The 24,883-nt window shown below is 35.1% G+C and overlaps 1 protein-coding gene across 2 annotated transcripts in view; it reads left to right on the top strand.

Moving 5' to 3' along the window:
• The first annotated feature begins 360 nt into the window (after positions 1-360).
• LOC128224178 (protein SCAI-like) overlaps positions 361-24,883 on the top strand; it is a 37,553-nt gene continuing 13,030 nt past the window's right edge. Inside the window, exons 1-11 of one of the 2 annotated variants that reach the window (XM_052933925.1) lie at positions 361-632; positions 4,336-4,431; positions 5,781-5,867; positions 13,896-13,994; positions 15,355-15,451; positions 15,962-16,060; positions 18,368-18,520; positions 19,069-19,191; positions 21,798-21,978; positions 22,344-22,440; positions 23,979-24,060. In XM_052933925.1, the coding sequence (XP_052789885.1) occupies positions 523-632; positions 4,336-4,431; positions 5,781-5,867; positions 13,896-13,994; positions 15,355-15,451; positions 15,962-16,060; positions 18,368-18,520; positions 19,069-19,191; positions 21,798-21,978; positions 22,344-22,440; positions 23,979-24,060 (1,224 nt within the window). In that variant the 5' untranslated portion in view covers positions 361-522. Of the gene's footprint in view, positions 633-4,335; positions 4,432-5,780; positions 5,868-13,895; positions 13,995-15,336; positions 15,452-15,961; positions 16,061-18,367; positions 18,521-19,068; positions 19,192-21,797; positions 21,979-22,343; positions 22,441-23,978; positions 24,061-24,883 lie in introns of both variants that reach the window. The other variant, XM_052933924.1, reaches the window with a different exon arrangement.

Genomic DNA, 24,883 nt, shown 5'->3' with positions numbered 1-24,883 from the left:
ACAATAAAGACACCATATCATCACTGTTAATTTGATCAAACACCTCCAGGAACTTCATTAAATTGGGAGGCGTAATAGGCTCAGCTCTTTTAACAAAATATAGCTTGTCTTTAGCTAAACATATTTCAATATTGTTTTATCAGTATGCTCCGCTTTCTAACCTAGAAACAAATGAAGTGTTAAAAATCCATCCTAATTGACTCAACCTTCATAAAAGTTCTACTCAAAAATTTAATATGTACATATAATTGCGATTTTTATTTTTAGGGGAGACCACTGCGAAGGATATTGTGATTGCTTTTACTAGTGCAAATTAGCCTCAACGAAAGTGCGAATTTCACGAATGAGAAAAATCGCTGAGCCGTCAGTAATTTTTGCACGAAACTTCAGACACAAAAAAACCATAAATTCAGAATATTCTTGTGTGCAACGAAATGAAAATATGATCGCATACTAAAAATAAACGCGAAGACATGCCCCTTCAGTGATTTTTTAAAAGGAATATTAAACACTTGAGGGAAAATGGCGGACGAAAGTATTCCCCCACCCCCTATGGACGAAAATGAAAAAAGAGTTGTCAATGAATTTTGTCATCTTTTGGAAAAATCGAAGCAACTTTTCAACGGATTAAGGTATTCCTTTGTAATCTCTATCATGTTTGTTTGATACATCCCATTGTCATTTGTAATAAATCCTGGGATGAAAAGTATGCCTGTTGTCTAGTCCACCTAAATGGCCGTCAACGAGTCTTTTAACGATTTGTTTAATATGGCAGACTCGTGACATCCACCATCCCAGCAAAAAGTAGCAAGCGGTCCTTGCGCAGAGAATCCTCGCGGCCACAATTTTAAATTATCTCCGTTATAAATTCAAATTTCTACGAAAATATTATTGCCTACTATTAAACACATATTAAGTTATGTCAGTATGCCCAAAAAAACATGTTAAGTTATCATAAAACACGTACAAGTGTCGATTGTTTATCAAGTATCCCGATATCGGCAAATCTGGGACAAATTTGACTGGTTGTGTACATGTATAACGGTATTCGTGACACATAATATAGTAATGTGAAAATAACAACTCTAATGACCAATTTAATCAAGTTCAGATCACTGTTGGATAAAAATTGAACAACATTGTCATTATTATTTAACATCAATGCATATTATTACAGTATATCATTTCGCCCGTTGTTAAATGGTAGAGAGTTGTAGCGTTACAGGGATACATAAAAAATGTCTAAATAATAAAAAGAGTATCCCTGATCGCTCATTATTGTAGCTAGCCTGTTGTCGGGCCTGAACTCACACTATTAGCACAGTGCTCTAACCAATTGAGCTAACCAGGCCTCTGTTTCTTACCCAAACACACTACACTCTTCTCCCATGAACCATTAAGGTCAACCCAGACACTCTTGCATTTTACTTCTGACACCCAGTGATTTTTATTTAAATTTTCAAAACCACCTGTGGCTTTACAATTGGGAAAATAAGCGCGTTAATTCCCAAAATTGGGAAAATACAATGAACATTGAAATGGTAATTAAAAATAACCATGAAGTAACAAAGACACCTATTAAAACTGTTTCAACTCTCTTTAATGACAGTTACTATCATCAAAACATGTTAAACATTATTTTTGTGCCAAATGATCCCTATTAAGCATTATCACTTTCTCACCAAACAAATTGCAATTTTAGCTTTCTGGTCTTGTGATATGTTAATTAAATGCAAGATCTTAAAAAAATACAATAAACAAAGTTACACTGAAACCATACATAAGTAACAAAAAACACTTTTGTTCAGTCTTTTAACGTAGTATTTGCTATTATGTGACATATTTATGATTAAATTTTTAAGTTGAATGTTACATTTTGCTATAAGGTAATGCTATCACTTATTATATGTTATTATTTGCCGGAAAGTTGAAGTCAAAACGTCGTAAATTGTAAACAAATTGATCCGTGTCATTAGATGAATTACTTGCGTCTCGGTGATGATGATCAGAAACGGTGTATTTCACGGGTCTTATCCCGGATCGAACCGGTTCCTGCTATTGTTGCACGTTCGCATCGTGTTTAAAATGCATTGTTTTACGAAATAAAAACAAAAAGCACAATTCATATTTGTATTTTTTATTCATTTCTGGGGGGAATTGATTACCTTTTTTTTGAAAAATATGACTATTTTTTGGGAAAATTGGACGATATTCGGCGAGGGGAAACAGCCGTTATTCAGCGGTAAATTTCATGAAAAAAAACACTGGACACCAGTAAAGTAATTCTGGGAGAGAATTGCACCTTGTGTGTGGCTTGAAACTACAACCGTCAGACTCAGAATGAATCAACCAACTGAATTAACTGGGCAGTTAGTTCTTACCCCATCACACTACAATTTTAAAAAGTGGTGAAAATGGTTCTGCTTTTAAACTAGGACTTGCAAAAATTCCTCTCTTCTCATGTCAGCAATGTAAAAGTCAACAGCGAAAACAGTAGAAGGGTGCCCTCGGAAAAGATCAATTTCTATACTATGTTTACATGAGATTTAGTTTAGTTTAGTTTAAACTTATTTATTTTACAACAATTGTGAAACAAGTTATTACAACATTATATTATGCGAGAGATGAGATTTGATGAGGATGGTGTTTATTGTGACAATAATGGTCTGCACGGGGGGTGGGTACTTGTAATTTTAGTTTCATTTTAGCATGGACCCTTTATAGGTCTGTGATTTTTGTAATTTGATAGTGTGCTATTTACCTGGATATTGATGAAAAAGTTTACATTAACTTGGAAATTAGACTTTTGAATGAACAAGCCCAAATTCTTATTCTAATTGCTTTGCATCAAATTTTTGAACAAGCCCTGCCATATAAAATGCAAAATTTGAGCAAGCCCGGAAGACATTTTACCAGTACAGGGCTTGCGGGCTTGTGCTAATTTCGACCACTGCATTAACAATTGTTAATGGATTGACAACTATAAAAACAAAAGAAATAGTACCAATGAGTGTCCTTTGAGATAAAAGTTTAAATCATAGTTGGAAATACCCCGGTATGTGCCACGCAAATGGCAAATATCTTGAAGATACAAAATTCTTTTAAAAATGTAAAATAGTATCTTAAACAAAAAACATTTACATTTTTTTTTTCACAAAATTAAAAATAAATGTACAGATTTAGTAAAGAATATAATTTACTTTAGAGTGATGTGGTGACAGTGTTAGTAAGTTGGATATTGTGTCCTGAACTCAAGAGTTTTTACCAGAACTGACGTGAACTATACCAGTGGTAGCACAAAAATACTGATTTTGAAGCTCTGAAGCTACTGCCTTACCGATTTCTTGACGTAATGTACTTCTTCCAAAGACAATCATAGATTAAAAAGATCTTAGGATTGATTGCAGCATAAAAAGGCTAAAATATTAATGATTGCTTAAAAATGGCGAGTTTTCTAATAAACAATTTTTATATATTTGATACTCTACCCATGAAATAGGCGTTTTAATGTTGGTAGTCAGTTGGTAAAAAAAAGAAAAAAAGGTTTGTGTTTTGATACAAATTTAAAAACCTTCACAGCTTTAAACAGAAGATTACTATAACACAATTCTCCAATGATGTCAATAATGTTCTTCATAAAGCCTTATAAAAAAAATATAATAAAAAACCTGTTTTTATAAAGGATGTAACCCTTACCAAACGAAATAATTTTTTGCCTATTCAGTTGCTTTCAACATATTTAATGTATATTTTTGTATACCTAGACAGTGTTTTTTTTCCAAAGTTGCATTTTATTATAACCCGAACCCTACGAAATAGGTGCCGACCATATTGTTTTTATAGTAAATGATAAACAAAAAACCAAAGATAAATATACATTTATCGTTTATTTCTTAAGTGTGTGTTTTAATGTAGTTTAAAACCTTAAATATTTTAAACAGAAAATTACTTTAACACCATTCTTCAAATATGCCAATAAGGTTCTTAACACAAAGCCATATAAAAAAAAATATTATTATTTTTCAAAAGCCTTCCTACCCAACCTGTTCTTGAAAAGGATGTATCCCTAACCAGACCAATTTTTTTTTGCCTCCTCAAAAGTGTATATAAATTTCCTATTGTATCTCTTATCTTGCATGATGTTAAGTTGGGAGATTTTGAAAAAAAAAAGTCAATGGCCACTTGCCAATTGAAATTGAGAAAGTTCTTAATTAAATTCATGAGTTCAGTCAGTGCTGGTATGTAAATATGTGTGGCCCAGTGGGAATGTTGACTTGTACCATTTAAAATATATACAATAAGCCCTCGATATTGTAGTGTACATTCCTGTTACAGGGATCTTCCTCAGTATGGACACAAACAATGGCAGTCATACTTCGGACGAACATTTGACGTCTACACAAAGTTGTGGAAATTTCAGCAGCAGCACAGGTACTGTAACCAAAGGCCTTTCTGTATATTCAGTGTTTATTCGATCAAATTAATTCAGCCCTATGCATCATCTCCAAAAGTATACTCTTTTCACAATATTGGACTTCAGAAAATGCAGTTTTATTTTCTTAAAATTCTTTGAATCCATGATCATTCAGGGGCTTTGCTTCGTTTCTTTGTTTAAAAATAGGATTTTAGCCAGGTTTCAAAAATAAACAGGGTGCAACAGAAAAGGGAAAAGGTGCTGAGGGACGATAGGGCACATTGTATCTGGCAGTGAATAAGGCATTATGGATTTCATAGAAAATTTTAGAAATTTGTATTTTGAAGTAATATTAGGCTTCAACTACCAAATATGTAAAGTCTGTTTGAATTCATAATCGTATTTCAAGTTTTAATCAAAACAAAAAGAAAATATTTGTTTATCTCATCTAAATCATTTACTTCTTTGAAGGCAGGCAGGTGCACTTTCTGATCTTCATGAGCCGTGAGGGCTGAAAAACACCGATTTTAATTTTATTCACTGATTGTTAATGTATCTTTTTTTCGAGAATGTTATTTTTTGTTCATATTGGAAAAGTTTAAAATATGCTGCAACATCACTTACTTATTGCTAGTATCAGTTATTGCAGATTGCCATGTTTTGAATAAGTCGTGAATATAATACCTTCATGAATTTTAACCACTATTAATATTTTAAAAATGCATACAATTACAATTTATTGATTCTAGGAGGGTTTTGCTCGCACATATAAATGCACTTGTAAACATTGAATCAGGGCATTAAAATAATTATGATCATAATTATTTAAAAGCCCTGATTTAATGTTTTCAAAACAGAAGTTTAAAGGCATACAATTTACCTTACTTTTGTATGTTATACAAATTAATGTAAAATTTAGAAGACTTAGACTTGTTTTGTTTGACATTGAAAATAAAATAAAAATGACTGAATAACAGGGGTTTAAACAGGGGTTCTTAAGTTCAGGGTTGAGTTTAACTTAAAGACTATTGTACAGGTGTAGAGATTGTTTTGTACTCAGACATTTGCATTAGAAGCAGTAGGAAATACCCTGAAATGAACATAAATGACTATGAAAACAATTGCTGAAGGAGTCTAAGCCCCTTTACTCTGCTATTGGCTTGGATCCTATATACTCAAACAGACCCCTTGCTATTTTAATGATGGACAAATATCAGCTGCTAAAACCTCTGAATATTCAAACAAAACATTATATTGTTAAATTTAAATCATGTGATTTGTAAAGAAAAGATACTTCATTTTTTGAAGCGTTTTTACAAATAACAATGTATATTAAACATATAGTACCTTTTTTGTGTGTTTTCAGACAAGTTCTAGATACCAAATATGGCCTGAAGCGGTGGCAGATTGGTGAAGTAGCATCAAAGATTGGTCAGCTGTACTACCACTACTAGTGAGTTCAAATTGACATCAGATACAAAGAACATTAAACTAGTTGGTTTGCAGTTGCCAGAACACCTGCTTTAGGTCTCGAATTTCAATGATTGGCTCTAGATCTGGAATCTCTATGTCAGAAATGTCAATGGTTGGCTCTAGATCTGAAATGTCAATGATTGGCTCTAGATCTGAAATGTCAATGATTGGCTCTAGATCTGGAATGTCAATGATTGGCTCTAGATCTGGAATGTCAGTGATTGGCTCTAGGTATGGAATTTCAATGATTGGCTCTAGATCTGAAATGTCAATGATTGGCTCTAGATCTGGAATGTCAATGATTGGCTCTAGGTATTGAAATTCAATGATTGGCTCTATGTCTTGAATGTCAATAATTGGCTCTATATCTGGAATGTCAATGATTGTTTCTATATCTGGAATGTCAATGATTGGCTATATATCTGGAAAGTCAATGTTTGGCTCTAGATCTGGAATTTCAATGGTTGGCTCTAGATCTGAAATGTCAATGATTGGCTCTAGGTCTGGAATGTCAATGGTTGGCTCTAGATCTGGAATGTCAATGATTGGCTCTAGATCTGGAATGCCAATGATTGGCTCTACATCTGAGTGTCAATGATTAGCTCTAGAACTGGAATGTCAATGCTCTAGAACTGGAATGTCAATGATTGGCTCTATATCTGAAATTTCAATGATTGGCTCTAGGTCTGGAATGTCAATGATTGGCTCCAGATCTGGAATTTCAATGATTGGCACTAGATCTGGAATGTCAATGATTGGCTCTAGATCTGGAATGTTAATTGTTGGTTCTAGGTCTGGAATGTGAATGGTTTGTTCTAGATCTGGAATGTTTATGGTTGGCTCTAGGTCAGGAATGTTAATGATTGGCTCTAGGGATGGAATTTCAATGATTGGCTCTAGGGATGGAATTTCAATGGTTGGCTCTAGATCTGTAATTTGAATGATTGGCTCTTCATTTGGAATGTCAGTGGTTGGCTCTAGATCTGGAATGTGAATGATTGGCTCTAGGTTTGGAATGTCAATAATTTGCTCTTGGTCTGGTATGTCAATGATTGGCTCTAGGTTTGGAATGTCAGTGATTAGCTCTAGGTCTGGTATGTCAATGATTGGCGCTAGATCTGGAATGTCAATGATTGGCTCTAGGTATAGAATGTGAATGATTGGCTCTAGGTCTGGAATGTCAATGATTGGCTCTAGATCGGAATTCCAATGATTGGCTCCAGATCTGGAATGTCAATGGTTGGCTCTAGATCTGGAATGTTAATTGATTGGCTCTAGGTCTGGAATGTGAATGGTTTGTTCCAGATCTGGAATGTCAATGGTTGGCTCTAGATCTGGAATGTTAATTGATTGGCTCTAGGTCTGGAATGTCAATGATTGGCTGTAGGTCTGGTATGTCAATGATTGGCTCTAGATCTGGAATGTCAATGATTGGCTCTAGGTCTGTAATGTCAATGATTGGCTCTAGATCTGGAATGTCAATGATTGGCTCTAGGTCTGGTATGTCAATGATTGGCTCTAGGTCTGGAATGTTAATGATTGGCTCTAGGTCTGGTATGTCAATAATTGGCTCTAGGTCTGGAATTTCATTCTTTGGCTATAGATCTGGAATGTCAATGGTTAACACTTGGCCTGGGATGTCACTGAATTGCTTTTGCTGATTTGTTTGCCAATCTGATGATGTTTTAAATTTTCAAGGCCATTATTATTAATAACAATCATAAAACTATGTACAATGTTACTGGAGAAATTACTGGAAATAGATAATGTGTATAAGAAAAAAAAAATCTTCATTATCAACATAAACATACTTATCAATAGAATTTTATTGGCGTCATAAATATTTCTAGGCAATTCTTACATTAAATATGAGGAAATGCTCATGTGCTTTTCATCATAAATGGCTGTTGATATTATGATAATACAGACATTTGCATATTATGATTCTTACAGGCAATACGCTGATGTACATTTGTATATTGATTGTGAGTGCTGTGTCTCTCATTTAAGGAATAATTCATTTTCGTCATATTTCACTGTTCCATGGAATATGGGTTAAAGTTTCTGCACTGAAAAATTGATGTAATATTTGAAATTGACCTGTTGTGGAAATTGCCAGATGTAAATGTGCTTTGTGGATCCTGTGATGTTCAATAAACAATAGTAGGCAGGTTTTTCTAGTATTTTGGGAAATTCCTTTGATTGGAAAATAAACTTGTTTTTTTTGTTTTGTTTTTTTTAAATGGAATTTTCTCATAAAAAAAATATGTAGGTTGAATATACTCAAATGCTCATTTTTACCCTTTCTTTGTGCGTTTTTAATAACCTCAACAATAATGAACTATTAACATTTGGGGAAAAAGATTCCTTTTGGCATTGGAAATTAATAAAAATCCTGAAAAAAAACCTCTCACTTGTCCTAAATTTAGGCCATACCAAATCGATTCTTTGTTAAGGGTCTGTTTCCTAATTCTAAACCTACCATGGTAGGAATAAAATAACTAAGTGACTTAGTAAAAATAAAATGTTAATACAAAAGCCCATGATAGATGGCAGTTTTTGCAAATATCGATAACTTGACACTCAAGGTCTATAAAAATTACCAGTATCTTATAAACATATATATTATATTCCTTCATTGACAGCATTATTCTTCTAATCAATTTAAGCTCTTTTTTATCTTAATTTTCATTTGGTTAATGTTTCTTCTTTCATTCTGTCAGAGGGCTGAAAAAATACCCACCAGATGGTATTTATTCCATAGAGTGTGGCATGGCCTTATTACTAGCATTCAAGTTTCATTGGAAAGGAAGTGTGATCATGCAGGGCTTCCATTAAGAATTTCAAACTGGAAGTATGAACTTCCTGACCATCAATATTGGAGGTTTTTCACTAAAATTTGGAAGTTTTCCCAAATACAATTTTTTTCCAGTATTTTTTTTTAAAAATATGTTAAAAATCAAATAATTTGAAACGATATATCTTGTCAAATTCACAGATTTATATTATAATAATTCATTTTGCTTCAAGACTGATTGAAATTGTGAGCATAAAAGTAATATTGAAACCAGGTTTTGATATTTTGAACTTTCAAGCATTTGACTAAATGGAAGTTTTCTTCAAAAATATAGAAGTTTTTGTACTTCCATAGAGTTAAGTTTGGAAGTTTTAACCCATTTTTAGCTCTACTGGCCAAAGGCCAGAAGAGCTTATGCGATGGTAATGTGTACGTAGTATGTGCATCCGTGCGTCCGTGCGGTCGTGCGTTCGTGCGTCTGTAAACAATTGCTTGTGAACACGATACAGTCTTCAGTTTTGATTGTATCTCGATGAAACTTGTATAGTATTTAGATATCCATTAGAGCTGGGTTCCTTTCGAAAACCAGTCAGATCCGCCCATGCATGCCTAGATTATGGCCCTTGATAGTATAAAAAAATGCTATTGTGTAAACAATTGGTTGTAAACAATTAGTTGTGAACACGATACAGTCTTCAGTTTTTATTGTATCTCAATGAAACTTGTACAGTATCTAGATATCCATTAGAGCTCGGTTCCTTTCGAAAACCAGCCAGATCCGCCCATGAATGCCTAGATTATGGGCCATGAAAGTTTTAAAGAAATGCTCTCTATTTTTAGCCAGGTCTGCATGAGCGAATTCTATTTTTAGCCAAGTTTACATGTACATGTAAATTCAAGTCTAGAGTTAAGGGAGACAATTTGCAAGTCTAGGATTTTGAGAGACAATTTGCTTTTTGCTTCTGCAGCTGATTTTGTGAATTACTCTGCCTTGTTCTTGTTGAAAGCCCAAAGGCCATTTTTTAGCTTTAAGTTCTGTAGTTTGCGCATTCATCTTAACAAAATTGGTTGTGAATGTTTAAGTTATGCACCTGGTGTCATTACTGGCCACACCCAGGGTTCACAGGTTTGGTAAACATAAATCTGGAAAGGTTTAAAAATCTTTTTGTGTGTTCGTTGGATCCATCTCAGCATAATTGCTTGTGAATGTTTGTTCAAATTGATCAATGTTGTCCTAGGATGCCCTTGACTTTGACCTTTTGACCAACTTTTTTTAACTTTTAAAACTACAGAAATTTTTACTATGAGTACAGTTTTGAAAGCATTTTTTTTTTGTAAGATGACTTTTACTTGGCACATATTAAAATAGTTCATGGAACTAATCTGCTTACAATACTTTCTGGGCTCAGATGTTGAACGTGCTACGTTTTCAGGTAAGCCAAACACAAAACATAAACCATATGTCTGTTGCCTTTTACCCATACATACATGCTCTGGATTGATATGACCACAAAAGCCATGCCAGTAGAGCATAGGCCCTTTTGGACCTCTTGTTAGGGAGTAATATACTTCCGAACTTCCTTTAACAGCCCTGTGTGATGGATCTGTAATATTTATGAATGTTCATTGTTTCTTTTGCATCTTTCTTGACTTTCATCTCTTCATACATTGAAAAAGCTGCCAAGATAATATATGCACTGTGATTTCCAATCAGCAAAGCAAACATTTGTCTGTAACTATATGACTATTATGCAAGTATTATTGGAAAGGTCATCAGTGGCTTGGGATCACTGGTTGTAAATTATTGATAACATCAGTCAGAATGGAACAAAGTAGTCATAACTAGGGGTTAAATATCAGCTCTTTGATTGAGCTAAGAGTTACTGTAAAACTTTTTGATTTAGCAAGGGTTTGATTTTGTGATTTGTTTTAAAAAAAATAGGGGATGGGGGTGCTTTTTATAGCGTAGCAAAATAAAAATATTGCAAAATATTCTATGAAATTGTAGTAAGTAGATATAAGCATTTCATACAGGACTGTCTCAGCTGTTTATTAAAGGGGCCTGTGCCCTGAGAAAGGAGGTTTAAGCATTTATGTTGCTGAAAAGGGGAATTTTGCAAGTTGACAGACAACAAAACAATTTATTTTGTTAATGGAGATTGATGCAATATACATGTTACAAAAACTCAGAACACAATGTACATAGTGTCAATAATAAATAAGATTTTATTTATATTTGACCTGCAATCATTTTTATGCCCCCTTCGAAGAAGAGGGGTATATTGCTTTGCGCATGTCGGTCCGTCGGTAGATCAAAGCGATCGTGTGATAACTCAACAATTCCTGGATGTATAGTCATCAGACTTGACATGGAGGTTGGGCTTGACCAGCAGATGACCCCTATTGATTTAAGGGCTCATCGGGTCAAAGGTCAAGGTCACAGTGACCTTTAATGATAAAATAATTCTAAAGCTTGTCCGAGTGATAACTCAACAATGCCTAGACCTAAGTCATCAAATTTGATATGAAAGTTGGGTCTGACCAGTAGATGACCCCTATTGTTTTTGGGGGTCATCTGGCCAAAAGTCAAAGTGACCTTGATTGGTTAAAGGGTGTCTGAGGGATAACTTGATGACGCTTGCACCCATGGCCATCAAACTTGACTTGGAGGTTGGATCTGACCAGTAGATGACCCCTATTGATTTTAGGGCTCATCAGGTCAAAGGTAAAGGTCACAGTGACCTTTAATGATAAAAGCTTGTCAGAGTGATAACTCTACAATGCCTGCACCCATGGCCCTCAAAGCTTGTCCGAGTGATAACTCTACAATGCCTGCACCCATGGCCCTCAAACCTGACTTGGAGGTTGGGTCCGACCAGTAGATGCCCCTATTGATTTTGGGGGTCATTGGGCCAAAGGTCAAGGTCACAGTGAGCTTAAATGATAAAGGGTTGTCTGAGTGATAACAGGACAATGCCTGCACCCATGGCCCTCAAACTTTACTTGGAGGATGGGCCTGACCAGTAGATGAGTTCACAGTGTTCACAGTGACAGTGACCTTTAATGGGAAAAAGTTAGCAACGCTTCTCCCAGTGATATCTCAACAATGCCTGGACCTGTGATCATCAAACTTGACATGGAGGCAGGGCCTGACCAGTAGATGACCCCTATTGATTTTAGGAGACATCAGATCAAAGGTCAAGGTCATAGTGACCTAGAATGAAAAAAGCTTGTCTGTGTGATAACTTGACAATGCCTGCAGCCATGACCCTCAAACTTGACATTCGGGTCTTTGGTGACCAACTGATGGATTTTGAGGTCATGGAGTAAAAGGTCATGGTCTTAACACACTCTATCCTCACTCTTTGAATGGTCATAATCTTAAAACTGCCTCAACGGCATCCAATGTCAGTGACAAATCACCTGTCATTTCAGTACATGCATATTTTATTCAATTGTCCATATAATCCTGACAACATGGTGCTCAGGGGGGGGGGGGGGGGGGGGGGGGGGGGGGGGGGGGGGGCATAATGTTTGACAAACATCTCTTGTTTGAAAGGTTTAAAAATCAAAGATTATTTGAGGGAAATTGTTACAATAATTTAGGAAGAAAAGGATATTCCTTGTCTTGGGAAATTGGGTCTAATATCAGCATGAAATAAATCGTCGAAAGACAATCCTGTCATATTAGTATGTCTTTATGAATATCAAAATTTGTCAAAACTTAGAGGAAAACTTGTTAAGACATTCTCACAAATCTACATTAATTTACAGTATCGGGAGAGATATCTCCAGAGGTTAAACACAACTATGATTGAGTCATGAATTAGTAGTGGAGTTCTACGCATGTATTGGAAAGAAATGGATCATGTGAAATATTCCATGCCTTGTCTGATGCTCTGCACCATCTCAGTTTGTATTGGAAAAATTATGACAGTGTATTAAATTATCTAAAAGCAATAACTCCATGATAGCACTTCACATCAGCCAGTTGTAAATAGCCGCATATGTTCTCCAAATGTTCACTTTTGGCTAGTTTGCATGTTCTTAATGAATTGATAGGTTAAAGCTGCACTCTCACAGATTGACTTTTTTGGCAACTTTGTCTTAGAATGAGCCAATGTTTGCATAGATGTCTGAGAACCAGTGATATAGGACTGCTGGCAAAAAATCTATTTTCGGAAATCACGTTTTTTTTGGCGGGGGGGGGTGTAAAACGAGCAATAAAAAACAGTGGCCTTAAGTTCTGAAGTTAATGTTTAATGCCGAAAAACTCATTTTTCTTAGTAACTCTTTTAGACATTTAACTTAATTTTCGAATGGAAATATTAAAATCAGTAATCTGATATTTTGTCAACAGTCTTAAATCACTGATTTCCAGATATTAACTCAAAGATTGTTCATTCCAAGACAAAAAATAAAATAGTTGTCAAAACAGTCAATCTTTGAGAGTGTAGCTTTAATAGTAATAATCATACAAATATTGGCTGATTAATTAACATTTTGGCCCACTTTGACCATACCAGAGAATTGAACAATTTCATACAATGGCCTGCTGTATGATAACAAACGTTAACATGCAGAATATGTCTCATAATTTTAAAGTTTGTTTATCCAGGGGAACCTTTTGGTTCAAAGCCAGACAGCTATGATGTAGGATGAAAGTGTGAAAAAATGTGTGATTTTTTTATACTTGTACTTCTATACTTGAAAAAACTGAACACATTTCAGTCCGAAATATATCGAAAATAATCAGACCCCAAATTTTTCATACTCCATTTTTTATTTTATTTTTTTGACTTTTGTCATTTTTAACTTTGGTACTTTGATCAATTAATAAAACATTGTTTTCACATCTGTGAAATCAACTATTGCAAGTTAACTCTGCAATATAGATCTGAGGGAAATAAACCTCTTGAAAGAAAGTTTGGCTACATTTTCACAGACCAATGTGTACTTCGACTCCGCTATTCTGATGTGGGCAAACTTAAGTCCTTTAAAAAATTCTGCTGTATTTGCAAATCGCTTTAGGATTAAATAAATATACAAACATTTGGAATGCATTTGGTTATACATTCAGTTTCTTGAAGGCTTTTGCTTATATATACCCTGTTATTTAGATGTGGCCTTTCAAAGTTATGGTAGTTTTTATATAGCTTGCCTTTTGATATGCCTGGGGTATTTAGAGATTTTGGTTCTTTATATTTTCAGCTTACGTACCAGCGAAACAAATTATCTCAACGAGTCTTTCTCATTCTACTCTGCTATTCGGATGCGAGCCTACTACTCAAAAGCCAGCAAAGAAGAGAGGTCAGTATGCCAACGCTCAAAGAAAATGTGTCGTGTTATATTTAGCTACTTTGAAAAGCAATTCAATGTTTAAAATTAAGAAGTGTAATCTTTAAGAAGATATCGGTGGTTATGTGATAATGTTGCTGTGGCTGCTGTTTTTAGATTGCAAAAACACTCTTGGCTTTGATTTTGTTATTTTAACTTGCACAGCAAAACAATATTCTAATTTAAGTTTAGACTTGTTACTTAAGCTGTCAGAACCAGTCTACATTCTAAGTCAAGTTGAGAATTGTTATTTTAATTTACTCATCGAGATCACATTCTAAATAATGTTTAAGATTGTTGTCTTAAAGGTCATAACCAGACATCATCTAAATAATGTTAAGGATTGTTGTTTTAAAGGTAATAACCAGACTTCATTCTAAATAAAGTTAAGGATTGTTGTTTTAAAGGTCATAACCAGACTTCATTCAAAATAAAGTTAAGGATTGTTGTTTTAAAGGTCATAACCAGACTTCATTATAAATAAAGTTAAGGATTGTTGTTTTAAAGGTCATAACCAGACTTCATTCTAAATAAAGTTAAGGATTGTTGTTTTAAAGGTCATAACCAGACTTCATTCTAAATAAAGTTAAGGATTGTCGTTTTCAAGGTCATAACCAGACTTCATTCTAAATGATGTTTAGGATTGTTGTTTTAAAGGTCATAACCAGACTTCATTCTAAATAAAGTTAAGGATTGTCGTTTTCAAGGTCATAACCAGACTTCATTCTAAATAAAGTTAAGGATTGTCGTTTTCAAGGTCATAACCAGACTTCATTCTAAATGATGTTTAGGATTGTTGTTTTCAAGGTCATAACCAGACTTCATTCTAAATAAAGTTAAGGATTGTCGTTTTCAAGGTCATATCCAGACTTCATTCTAAATGATGTTTAGGATTGTCGTTTTCAAGGTCATAACCAGACTTCATTCTAAATGATGTTAAGGATTGTTGTTTTCAAGGTCATAACCAGACTTCATTCTAAATAAAGTTAAGGATTGTTGTTTTCAAGGTCATAACCAGACTTCATTCTAAATAAAGTTAAGGATTGTCGTTTTCAAGGTCATAACCAGACTTCATTCTAAATGATGTTTAAGATTGTTGTTTTCAAGGTCATAACCAGACATCATTCTAAATGATGTTTAAGATTGTTGTTTTCAAGGTCATATCCAGACTGCATTTTAAATAAAAGTTTTTGACTCATAATTTACCACTTAGTTTAGACACATTATTTTAATTTGCACAATCAGAATACATTATAAATAAAGTTTAAACTCATAATTGACACCAAGTTTAGACTCATTGTTTTAACTTGCACAGGTCTTTGTCTGTTTACAGGCCAGACTTGATGGTGAAGAAGTTAAGATTCTACGCAAGATTCATTGTTGTTTGTCTGCTGCTGAAGAAAATGAAGCTCGTCAGAGATTTGGTCAGGGTATGGTTAATGTTTTAAATAATTTGTTTATGCTTACGATGTGTGTGTAAAAAATGTATTTGTAAGTATGTATTTATGGCAACTGATTAAGATGATTCTGAGAGTAGCTGTTTCATGTGAGTGTGTATAGGATTGTGTTAAAAAATCTGTTATTGAAGCTACTCAAATAAAGTTTAAGACGGAATTTATAATATAATGTACATGTGGCATAGTTACAGTCTGTAAAATAAGGAATGTTGAGGCAGGCATGTTGATGTTACTGCCTTTCCCATATTCATTAACGTCTAGACTCAAAACTCAAACTTGTTACAGCTACTTAATTAACATTGCTGTGTATACTAGAAATAACTAGTTTTGTAATATCTGGTTGTTGCAAATCTTTTTGTCAAAATATGTAACGTTTAACAAAAATTTAATCCATTTCTTCTGTTAAGTGATTATGGAGACGGGTGTCAGACACATTTCATACTTCTACATTCTGTACGTACGTCATACATGTATATACTTCAGGAGTTGGCCAAACAAATAGACGACTATACGGGAACATACGAGCCGGAAGACCATATGGAGTGGAACCTTGTTCTTGGGGAAATCAAGGCTTTCATTGAGGTAATGTTGTGTTTGATAGTCATTGGCAACTCAGAGAGCTTAATTTTATCACGCTTTGTAGATCCTCTTCTTCTGTTGAAAACAGATAACTCTTGATAACTGTTGATAACTCTACAATGCCGGCACCCATGGCCCTCAAACCTGACTTGGAGGTTGGGCCTGACCAGTAGATGACCCCTATTGTTTTTGGTGCTCATCGGGTCAAAGGTCAAGTTCACAGTGACCTTGAATGGTAAAAGGTTCTCGAGTGATAACTCAACAATGCCGGCACCCATGGCCCTCATAATTGAATTGGAGGTTGGGCCTGACCAGTAGATGACCCCTATTGTTTTTGGGGGTCATCGGGCCAAACAAAGGTCAAGATCACAGTGACCTTGAATGGTAAAAGGTTGTCCAAGTGATAATTCGACAATGCCTGCACCCATGGCCCTCATAATTGAATTGGAGGTTGGTCCTGACCAGTTGAAGACCCCTATTGTTTTTGGGGGTCATCGGGCCAAAGGTCAAGGTCACAGTCACCTTGAATGGTTAAAGGTTTTCCATGTGATAACTTGACAATGCCTGCACCCATGGCCCTCAAACTTGACTTGGAATTGGGCCTGACCAGTACATGACCCCTTTTGTTTTTGGGGGTCATCTGGCCAAAGGTCAAGGTCACAGTCACCTTGAATGGTAAAAGGTCGTCCGAGTGATAACTCGACAATGCCTGCACCCATGGCCCTCAAACTTGACTTGGAGAATTGGCCTGACCAGGAGATGACCCCTATGGTATTTGGGGGTCATCTGGCCAAAGGTCAAGGTCACAGTGACCTGGAATGGTATAAGGTTGTTCGAGTGATAACTCAACAATGCCTGCACCCATGGCCCCCAAACTTGACTTGGAGGTTGGGCCTGGCCAGAAGATGGTCCCTATTGATTTTAGGGGTCATTGGGCTAAAGGTTAAGGTCACAGTGACATGGAATGGTAAAAGGTTATCCGAGTGATAACTTGACAATGCCTGCACCCATGGCCCTCAAACTTGACTTGGAGGTTGTGCCTGGCCAGAAGATGGTCCCTATTGATTTTAGAGGTCATTGGGCCAAAAGTCAAGGTCACAGTGACCTTGAATGATAAAAGGTTGTCTGAGTGATCACTCAACAATGCCTTCACCCATGGCCCTCAAACTTGACATGGAGGTTGGGCCTGACCAGTAGATGACCCCTATTGATTTTAGGGGTCAAAGGTCCAGGTCACAGTAACCTTGAAAGCGATCTCGACAATTCCTGGACCTATGGTCATCAAACTTGACATGAAGGTTGGGCCTGCCCAGTAGATGACCCCTATCGACTTTGGGGGTCATCAGACCAAGGTCAATGTCACAGTAACCTTTAATACAAAAAAGTTAACAAATCTTCTACCACTGATATCTCAACAATGCCTGAACCTATGATCATTAAACTTGACATGGATGTTAAGCCTGACCAGTAGATCACCCTTATTGATTTAAGGATTCATAGAGCCAAATGTCAAGGTCACTGTGATCTTGAATGGTAAAAGGTTGTCCGAGTGATAACTCAACAATGCCTGAATCCATGGCCTTCAAACTTGACTTGGAGTTGCATCTGACTTTTAGATGACCCCTTATGATTTAAGGGGTCATTGGGTCAAAGGTCAAGGTCACAGTGACCTTGAACGAAAAAAAACCTTGTCTGTGTGATAATTTGACAATGCCATGGCCCTCGAACTTGACATTTAGGTTTCTGGTGAGCAGCTGATGACTCTGGATTTTGAGTTCATAGAGTCAAAGGTCATGGTCATAACACACTCTATCCTCACACTTTAATGGTCATAATCTTAAAACTGCCTTAACGGCAACAAATCAGCTGTCATTTCGGTCCATGCATATTTCATTCAATTGTCCACATAATCCTGACAACATGGCGCTCAGGGGGGGCATAATGTTTGACAAACATCTCTTGTTTACTCTTTGTGTAATATATACAGGGTAAAATTTATTGTTTTAAAATATCATACAATGAAACAAACAGTTTTTCATGTTATTTTATACCATTGATCATTAAATACAATTGAATTGACATTTGAAAGGAAAACCCCACGAAACTTTAGCCAAATGGCATCATACGGAAATGCCAGCATTGGGTTTTCTTCTCATCACTAAGGCTAAAATGTTGGAAACAATGATATTATATTTTGACAAAATTGTTGTTTCAAACAGTAAAGTGAATTTATCATGTTGTTACATACCAATATTTTTCAATAAACCTCCTTTTTGCATGAATTAAATATGATTACTTCTGTTACCACAGGCTGACAACTTGATATCGGTACTAGATGTAGATGCCACCTCCATAGTTGTATCACACCGATTGACCCCCCTCAATACCCCGCCCCTCGACAAGATGACCCACATACACTACACACTACAGGAGATTATCATCGTGGGAAATACCCATGAACAGGTTAGATTTCTGGTTAATTAATCTTGTGTGATTTGAACAAATGATTAAGGTTGAATTATTTAATGAAAACGTGACAGTTTACTTTGTATCTTTGATATACATGAATAACTTTGATATGTTATAGCATACTCAAATAATCTCTGTAGGGAAGATAATTGACTGATTGGCAATTTTGTTTATTGTTTGTTTTACGTCTTGTAACAATTATCAGCTTTTACACAAATATCAGCTTTTACGATTGGATGAATTATTGACGACTGGCTATAGAAACAATACAAAGTTTACATGGAAAGTGTTGTTTTTTTCTCTGACTGTAATTTAATTGACAGATAAAGCGTTGTCTTTTTCTCTGACTATTTCAATTGAAGGGTACAATTCAGAGAGGACGGGAATATTGTTTTAAAAAAGTTCACTCGACTATCCATCTTCTATCAAAAGTTGACAAAATAATTTATCACTTTCAGTGAAGTCATTTTTTTGTAAATTTTTAAGTTAAATAATTGAGCATTATTTGTGATGATTTGTTTGATCATTTCCCATACAATCAGGTAAAGTTCAGTGAGCTGACTCTGGACATGTTCCGGATGCTGCAGTCCTTGGAACGGGAACCACAGGAGGATTTGTCCAATCAGATTTACGATGCCTCACCCGCACCAGGCAGACAACCTTTTGTGAGCAAAGTTTTCAAGTTCTGGTTTTCTAAAGGCTTTCATTAACCAGATTATCTCTTATCTGTTTTGAAAGGGAACAAATAAAATATTGAGGGTTTTAGCCAGAGAGTTATGGAAGAGTGCTGAAACCTTTTTGGGGCACCCTTCTGCCCACATTGAGACCAGCATAGGCACACATTTGCCTTTATAGAATTGAATACTGTCAAATATTTCTTATCACTTTGATTAAAACTTATAATATGATGATGAACACAAACAAACTTACATATTTGGCAATTGAAACCTATATACACAATCCTGAACATCTTCTGTCAAATTCAGAATGTTCAAGTTCTTTACAGCCAGATCAAATATGCTCTATTCGCCCTTAGCACCCTGTCCCTCTTCTGCAGCACCCTGTCCATTTAAAACCTCACTAAAACCCTAATATTGTGTTACAGCTGTTTTGTTGTTGCATTGTCATATTAAGCAACAGCCGTGTTGTGAGGTAAAACATTCGTAAATGGTATATGTAGTGATGATATGCTGGCTCACACTTTGATGAGCTTTCCAAGTTATGTGCAAGAAGCTTGTATCATTGCATTCATACTTATAAATATAATACAAATGTGTTATAAGTCCTATTCATGTGACTCTGCTTATCATCGGATAGGATGACTGACACATACATGGCCTGGTCCGCCTTCATTCCTTCTTTCTTATATCATCCTGGTCATGGAACACTGATATCGCTCATTATTATGTCCAACTAATTCTTTAATGATGTTAAGGATAATTGCTTTTTTCATCTTAAGATATGCAATATATACCAAATGAGCGTTAAAAGTAATATTTCTCAAGGGTCTTAGCCACAATGTGAAATATTTACTTTTGGAGTTCACGAGGAAATATATACTGCAATATTCCAGTGAAACAAATAATTTTTCTTTTTATTTAAGAAAACAAAATAAAACTAGGGATGGAAGCAAGTATCCGAGTATCCGGATATCACGCAAGTATTCGGATACCAAAATGGGTATTCGAATATTCGTTAAGAATTAAAATTTCAATGAAATAGCTTAGCAGAGACATAGCAATTGTTATAAAACTTTTCAGATGAAATATTTCAGATGATCAACAGTGTCTGTCGCCAAGTGGGTACGTGTCACAAATCGTCTGCTAATTGGGTGTTTGCACAAGGCGTGATATTGTGTCCTTGTGCAGCACCCTGTGAAGTTCTATGACCTTGTTTACAATGACAAGTGTTGTTTTATGATCTCAGATGTGCTTAATTGACACTAATTGATACCGTTAATATTAAATGGATTGATCATTAATCCGTAGGAATTGATCGTCCAATCACAAGATAAGGGATTTAAAGAATTGTTTCTGAACAAGAACATGCGTTCGATTAAGTGCGACATCGAATGAAAACTTGTTGTGAAGTATTCGAACATTTCGGACTTGAAAGTAGTGTGTGTACAGTGTTTGATTAAATTATCAAACATATAAATGATTTATTTCCTATTTAGTATTTATTCACGTTTTATTTTGTGTAGTGTTTTCATATGATATGTAAACATGTTTAGTTTATTGATAAATTAAAAAAGTACACGCATGTAAATAAAGAAAAATCAGATCGTTTTTTTGTCGTCTTATCATTTCTGCAAATATATCCTTCATAACAAAACACCGCAGAAATTGTAGGTATTGCATTAAATCAAACAATGTAATGAAATAAAATTACAACCGACTATCAATAACCGAAGCGTCATTTAACATGAAACCTGCTGAAAAATAACAAACTCGAAAGCACGTGGCAGTAATCACCTCGGCCGAAGTGACTATCAAATTCGCGAGGTGTTTATGTGGTATTCATCATGAGTTTAATGACGTAAAATGAGTTGATTATAACATTATAAATTATTAAGACTGAGAAAGAATGAATGAAAAAGTGTAATTGCCATTTGACGAATTATAAATTAAGTGGACAATTATGTCAAATAACAGAAGGTGGGTGACATATAATAGGAAATTTAATTATTATGAAAACAATTTTATACGAGTATCCGGATAGTATTCGAATACTTGATACGAATATCCGGATACCGATTTGGTATCCGGTTTCCATCCCTAAATAAAACTGTTATTTAATAGGAAAACTGCTCGAAATTTCAACTAAATGATGTCATACCAATAACAAAATTATATTATGTCATTGCGTATTGATCCTGGCATTGTATATGTTTATGTTCCATTTTTACATTGAAACGAGGAAAACCTGAGATAACAGTGAAATTATATTTCGATAAACTCATTGTTCATGGTAATTTTTTTTATTTTAATCCACGTGATAAAGTTGGAAAATGCAGAAAACAAGTACCTAACTGATTAACCATTTGAATGTATTTTCTTTTTACAGCCAACTGAAGATCATGTTTTGTCATTAAACCCAAAATATTAGAAAAATATATGAAATCCATCTTCCATAGAAAAACATCAGGAAAATAATAAATGCCCACAAGTACCTGCTAGAAAAGATGACAGACAGCCAGCTACGGTACATACTATTTGTGCTGACAAAAGCAAATTACCAAAATATTTAAAAAGTTTGTCCACATTTTCAGGAGAACGGTGATAGACCAGGAAAGCGTGAGAATCCCCACAAATATTTGCTGTATAAGCCAACCTACAGCCAGTTGAACACGTTTCTAGCATCGGGATTCAAGGAACTTCCGCCCAACGGTGCCATGCTGTTGTACATCTCTGCTGACGGTGCCCATGGCAACGCAAAACACACAGACGACGGTAGGGCTTATAAAGTGACATTTTATTTATTTTTGATAAGGCCTTTAACTGGACATAAGTTGAAACAAAAAAATGAACAGAATAATCCATTGTTATGGTCAAAGATTGTAAATAATTATGTTTACTTACAGCTTATTAATCACAAAAGTGAGAAATAGAAGAATTTATTATCTTGTCAGACTCGACTCTGCCACTCAGATCGAAACTAGTTTTCTGATGGAACAAACATCTAAAATACTGACAAAAAATATACCAGCAATAACAACAACAACAACAACAGCCTTGATTGCATAGACAATTATAAATCGCAATGACAAACTCAATCAATGACATTGCACGCCAAGATTTTTTTTTTTTTTTTTCAGCTGCATATGACTTAGGTGGTGTGGTGACAAACAGTCGAAGAGAAGGGGAGGTGAATAGTAAACCTAAACGAGTCGGCACTCTCAAGGAAATGCACTGGTATGAGAGTTATTCGGTGCTTATCAAAGTTTACTGTAATTACATAATTAGCGAAATAAAGAAACGGTTTCTTTAAGGACGTAGCTGTTTGTATCACAGTTACATTAATGTGTCATATAAATTGTAATTCAGGTAAACAACATATATTCATGGAATGACCAGACATTATTTCACAAATTTTTATGCAGAGTTCCTTTATTATGCTAGTATATATGTCATCAAAGGTCACATATGTTATATTTGCTGTTAAAGTGAAATGAATACCATTTTCAAACAGGAATAAACAAAAAAGGACCTGCGATCATGATTACAATCAGTTCAAGTCTGAGTTCAGACTCAAGTGGCAGGACTGCAAATCAAAGGTCACATATGTTATATTTGCTGTTAAAGTGAAATGAATACCATTTTCGAACAGGAATAAACAAAAAAGGACCTGCGGTCATGATTACAATCAGTTCAAGTCTGAGTTCAGACTCAAGTGGCAGGACTGCAAATATTCATTTCTCTGTAACTTTCCTTCTTGTTGAGTATTTACGATGACAATTGCTGAATTTTAATTTGATTCAAAATTGTACAAGAATGCACATTTGTTTTTGTAAAATGAACGGAATAAAGATATTCTTTGTAATATTATGAAAGAGCTTTTCTCAGTCTGAGTCTAGAATTTGTCTTGAGTCTATTCTTTATCATGGTCCCTGCTCCATTCAAAGAAACTCTCACTGGTGCTGGTAACTCATGTTGGTTTAGGATAGTATTTATTCAGGTGTTAATGTCTAAATCTGATAGTTACTGGTAAAAGGCGTTGTATAGGTGGTGGCTTTCCAGTATTGTAAAAAGGTTATTGGTTAGAATAAGTGACAAAAGCTTATTGCTATATATCACAATATTTCTTCATCATGTCAAGACATATAGTTCAAAATTGCCTAAAAAAACAATGTATGGTAATGAATTTAGTAATTAGTTTGCATGTTTATATTACCATTAGAGTTATTTTACTTTCTGTTTAAATAACTGTTCAATTATGATAATACATAATGTATCACATATACATTTGTTACATATTTATATATCCTTGCTGACATTACATCTTTGTATTGTGATAGGTTTGTCTACAATAATGCTTTGATGATGAGTATAATTATTGAACAGGTTTACTGTAATATATTTACAAAATAATCATTTTGATCGCTATAACAAACATGCCCAATTAATATAGTTAATAGGAACAATTCAAATGCATTCAAAATATGTCATGTCGTACAGAAGAATATATCAATATGCTTGCCTCTTTGTATCCATACATATCACCTCTGTTCCATATCACAATATGCTGGTTTATCAATACTATTGCACATAGTCAGAAGAATCTCATGACTTCTCCAAATCAACACCAGTACTTTGGTCAGTTTAGTTTCTATATAGGAAGTGGACGCCAGAATGATTTCTAATCACCTAAAATAGTTTTTTACAGGCATGCTAAAATGATAAATATAATTAACTTGTATCAAGTGTTCTTACCCTCACATATTCTGTTTCAGTTTACATCCAGGAGACCTCTATCCCTACACCAGAAAACCCTTGTTCCTTATTGTGGACAGTGACAATAGCTCAGCATTCCAGGTAGGTGGACTATAGAAAATATAGCTCAGCATTCCCGGTGTGTGGACCATAGTAAATATAGCTCAGCATTCCAGGGAAGTGAACCATAGTAAATATAGCTCAGCATTCCAGGGATAAGGACCATAGTAAATATAGCTCAGCATTCCAGGGATAAGGACCATAGTAAATATAACTCAGTATTCCAGGGATAAGGACCATAGTAAATATAGCTCAGCATTCCAGGGATAAGGACCATAGCAAATATAGCTCAGCATTCCAGGGATAAGGACCATAGTAAATATAGCTCAGCATTCCAGGTAGGTGGACTATAGAAAATATAGCTCAGCATTCCCGGTGTGTGAACCATAGTAAATATAGCTCAGCATTCCAGGGAAGTGAACCATAGTAAATATAGCTCAGCATTCCAGGGATAAGGACCATAGTAAATATAGCTCAGCATTCCAGGGATAAGGACCATAGTAAATATAGCTCAGCATTCCAGGTAGGTGGACTATAGAAAATATAGCTCAGCATTCCAGGGATAAGGACCATAGTAAATATAACTCAGTATTCCAGGGATAAGGACCATAGTAAATATAGCTCAGCATTCCAGGGAAGTGAACCATAGTAAATATAGCTCAGCATTCCAGGGATAAGGACCATAGCAAATATAGCTCAGCATTCCAGGGATAAGGACCATAGCAAATATAGCTCAGCATTCCAGGTGTGTGGACCATAGCAAATATAACTCAGCATTCCAGGGATAAGGACCATAGCAAATATAGCTCAGCATTCCAGGGAAGTGAACCATAGTAAATATAGCTCAGCATTCCAGGGATAAGGA

This window comes from Mya arenaria, chromosome 17, assembly GCF_026914265.1.
Source record: "Mya arenaria isolate MELC-2E11 chromosome 17, ASM2691426v1".
Taxonomy (NCBI): Eukaryota; Metazoa; Mollusca; class Bivalvia; order Myida; family Myidae; genus Mya; species Mya arenaria.
The sequence above is the reverse complement of the archived record's forward strand: the minus strand, read 5'-3'. Positions and strand labels throughout refer to the sequence as shown.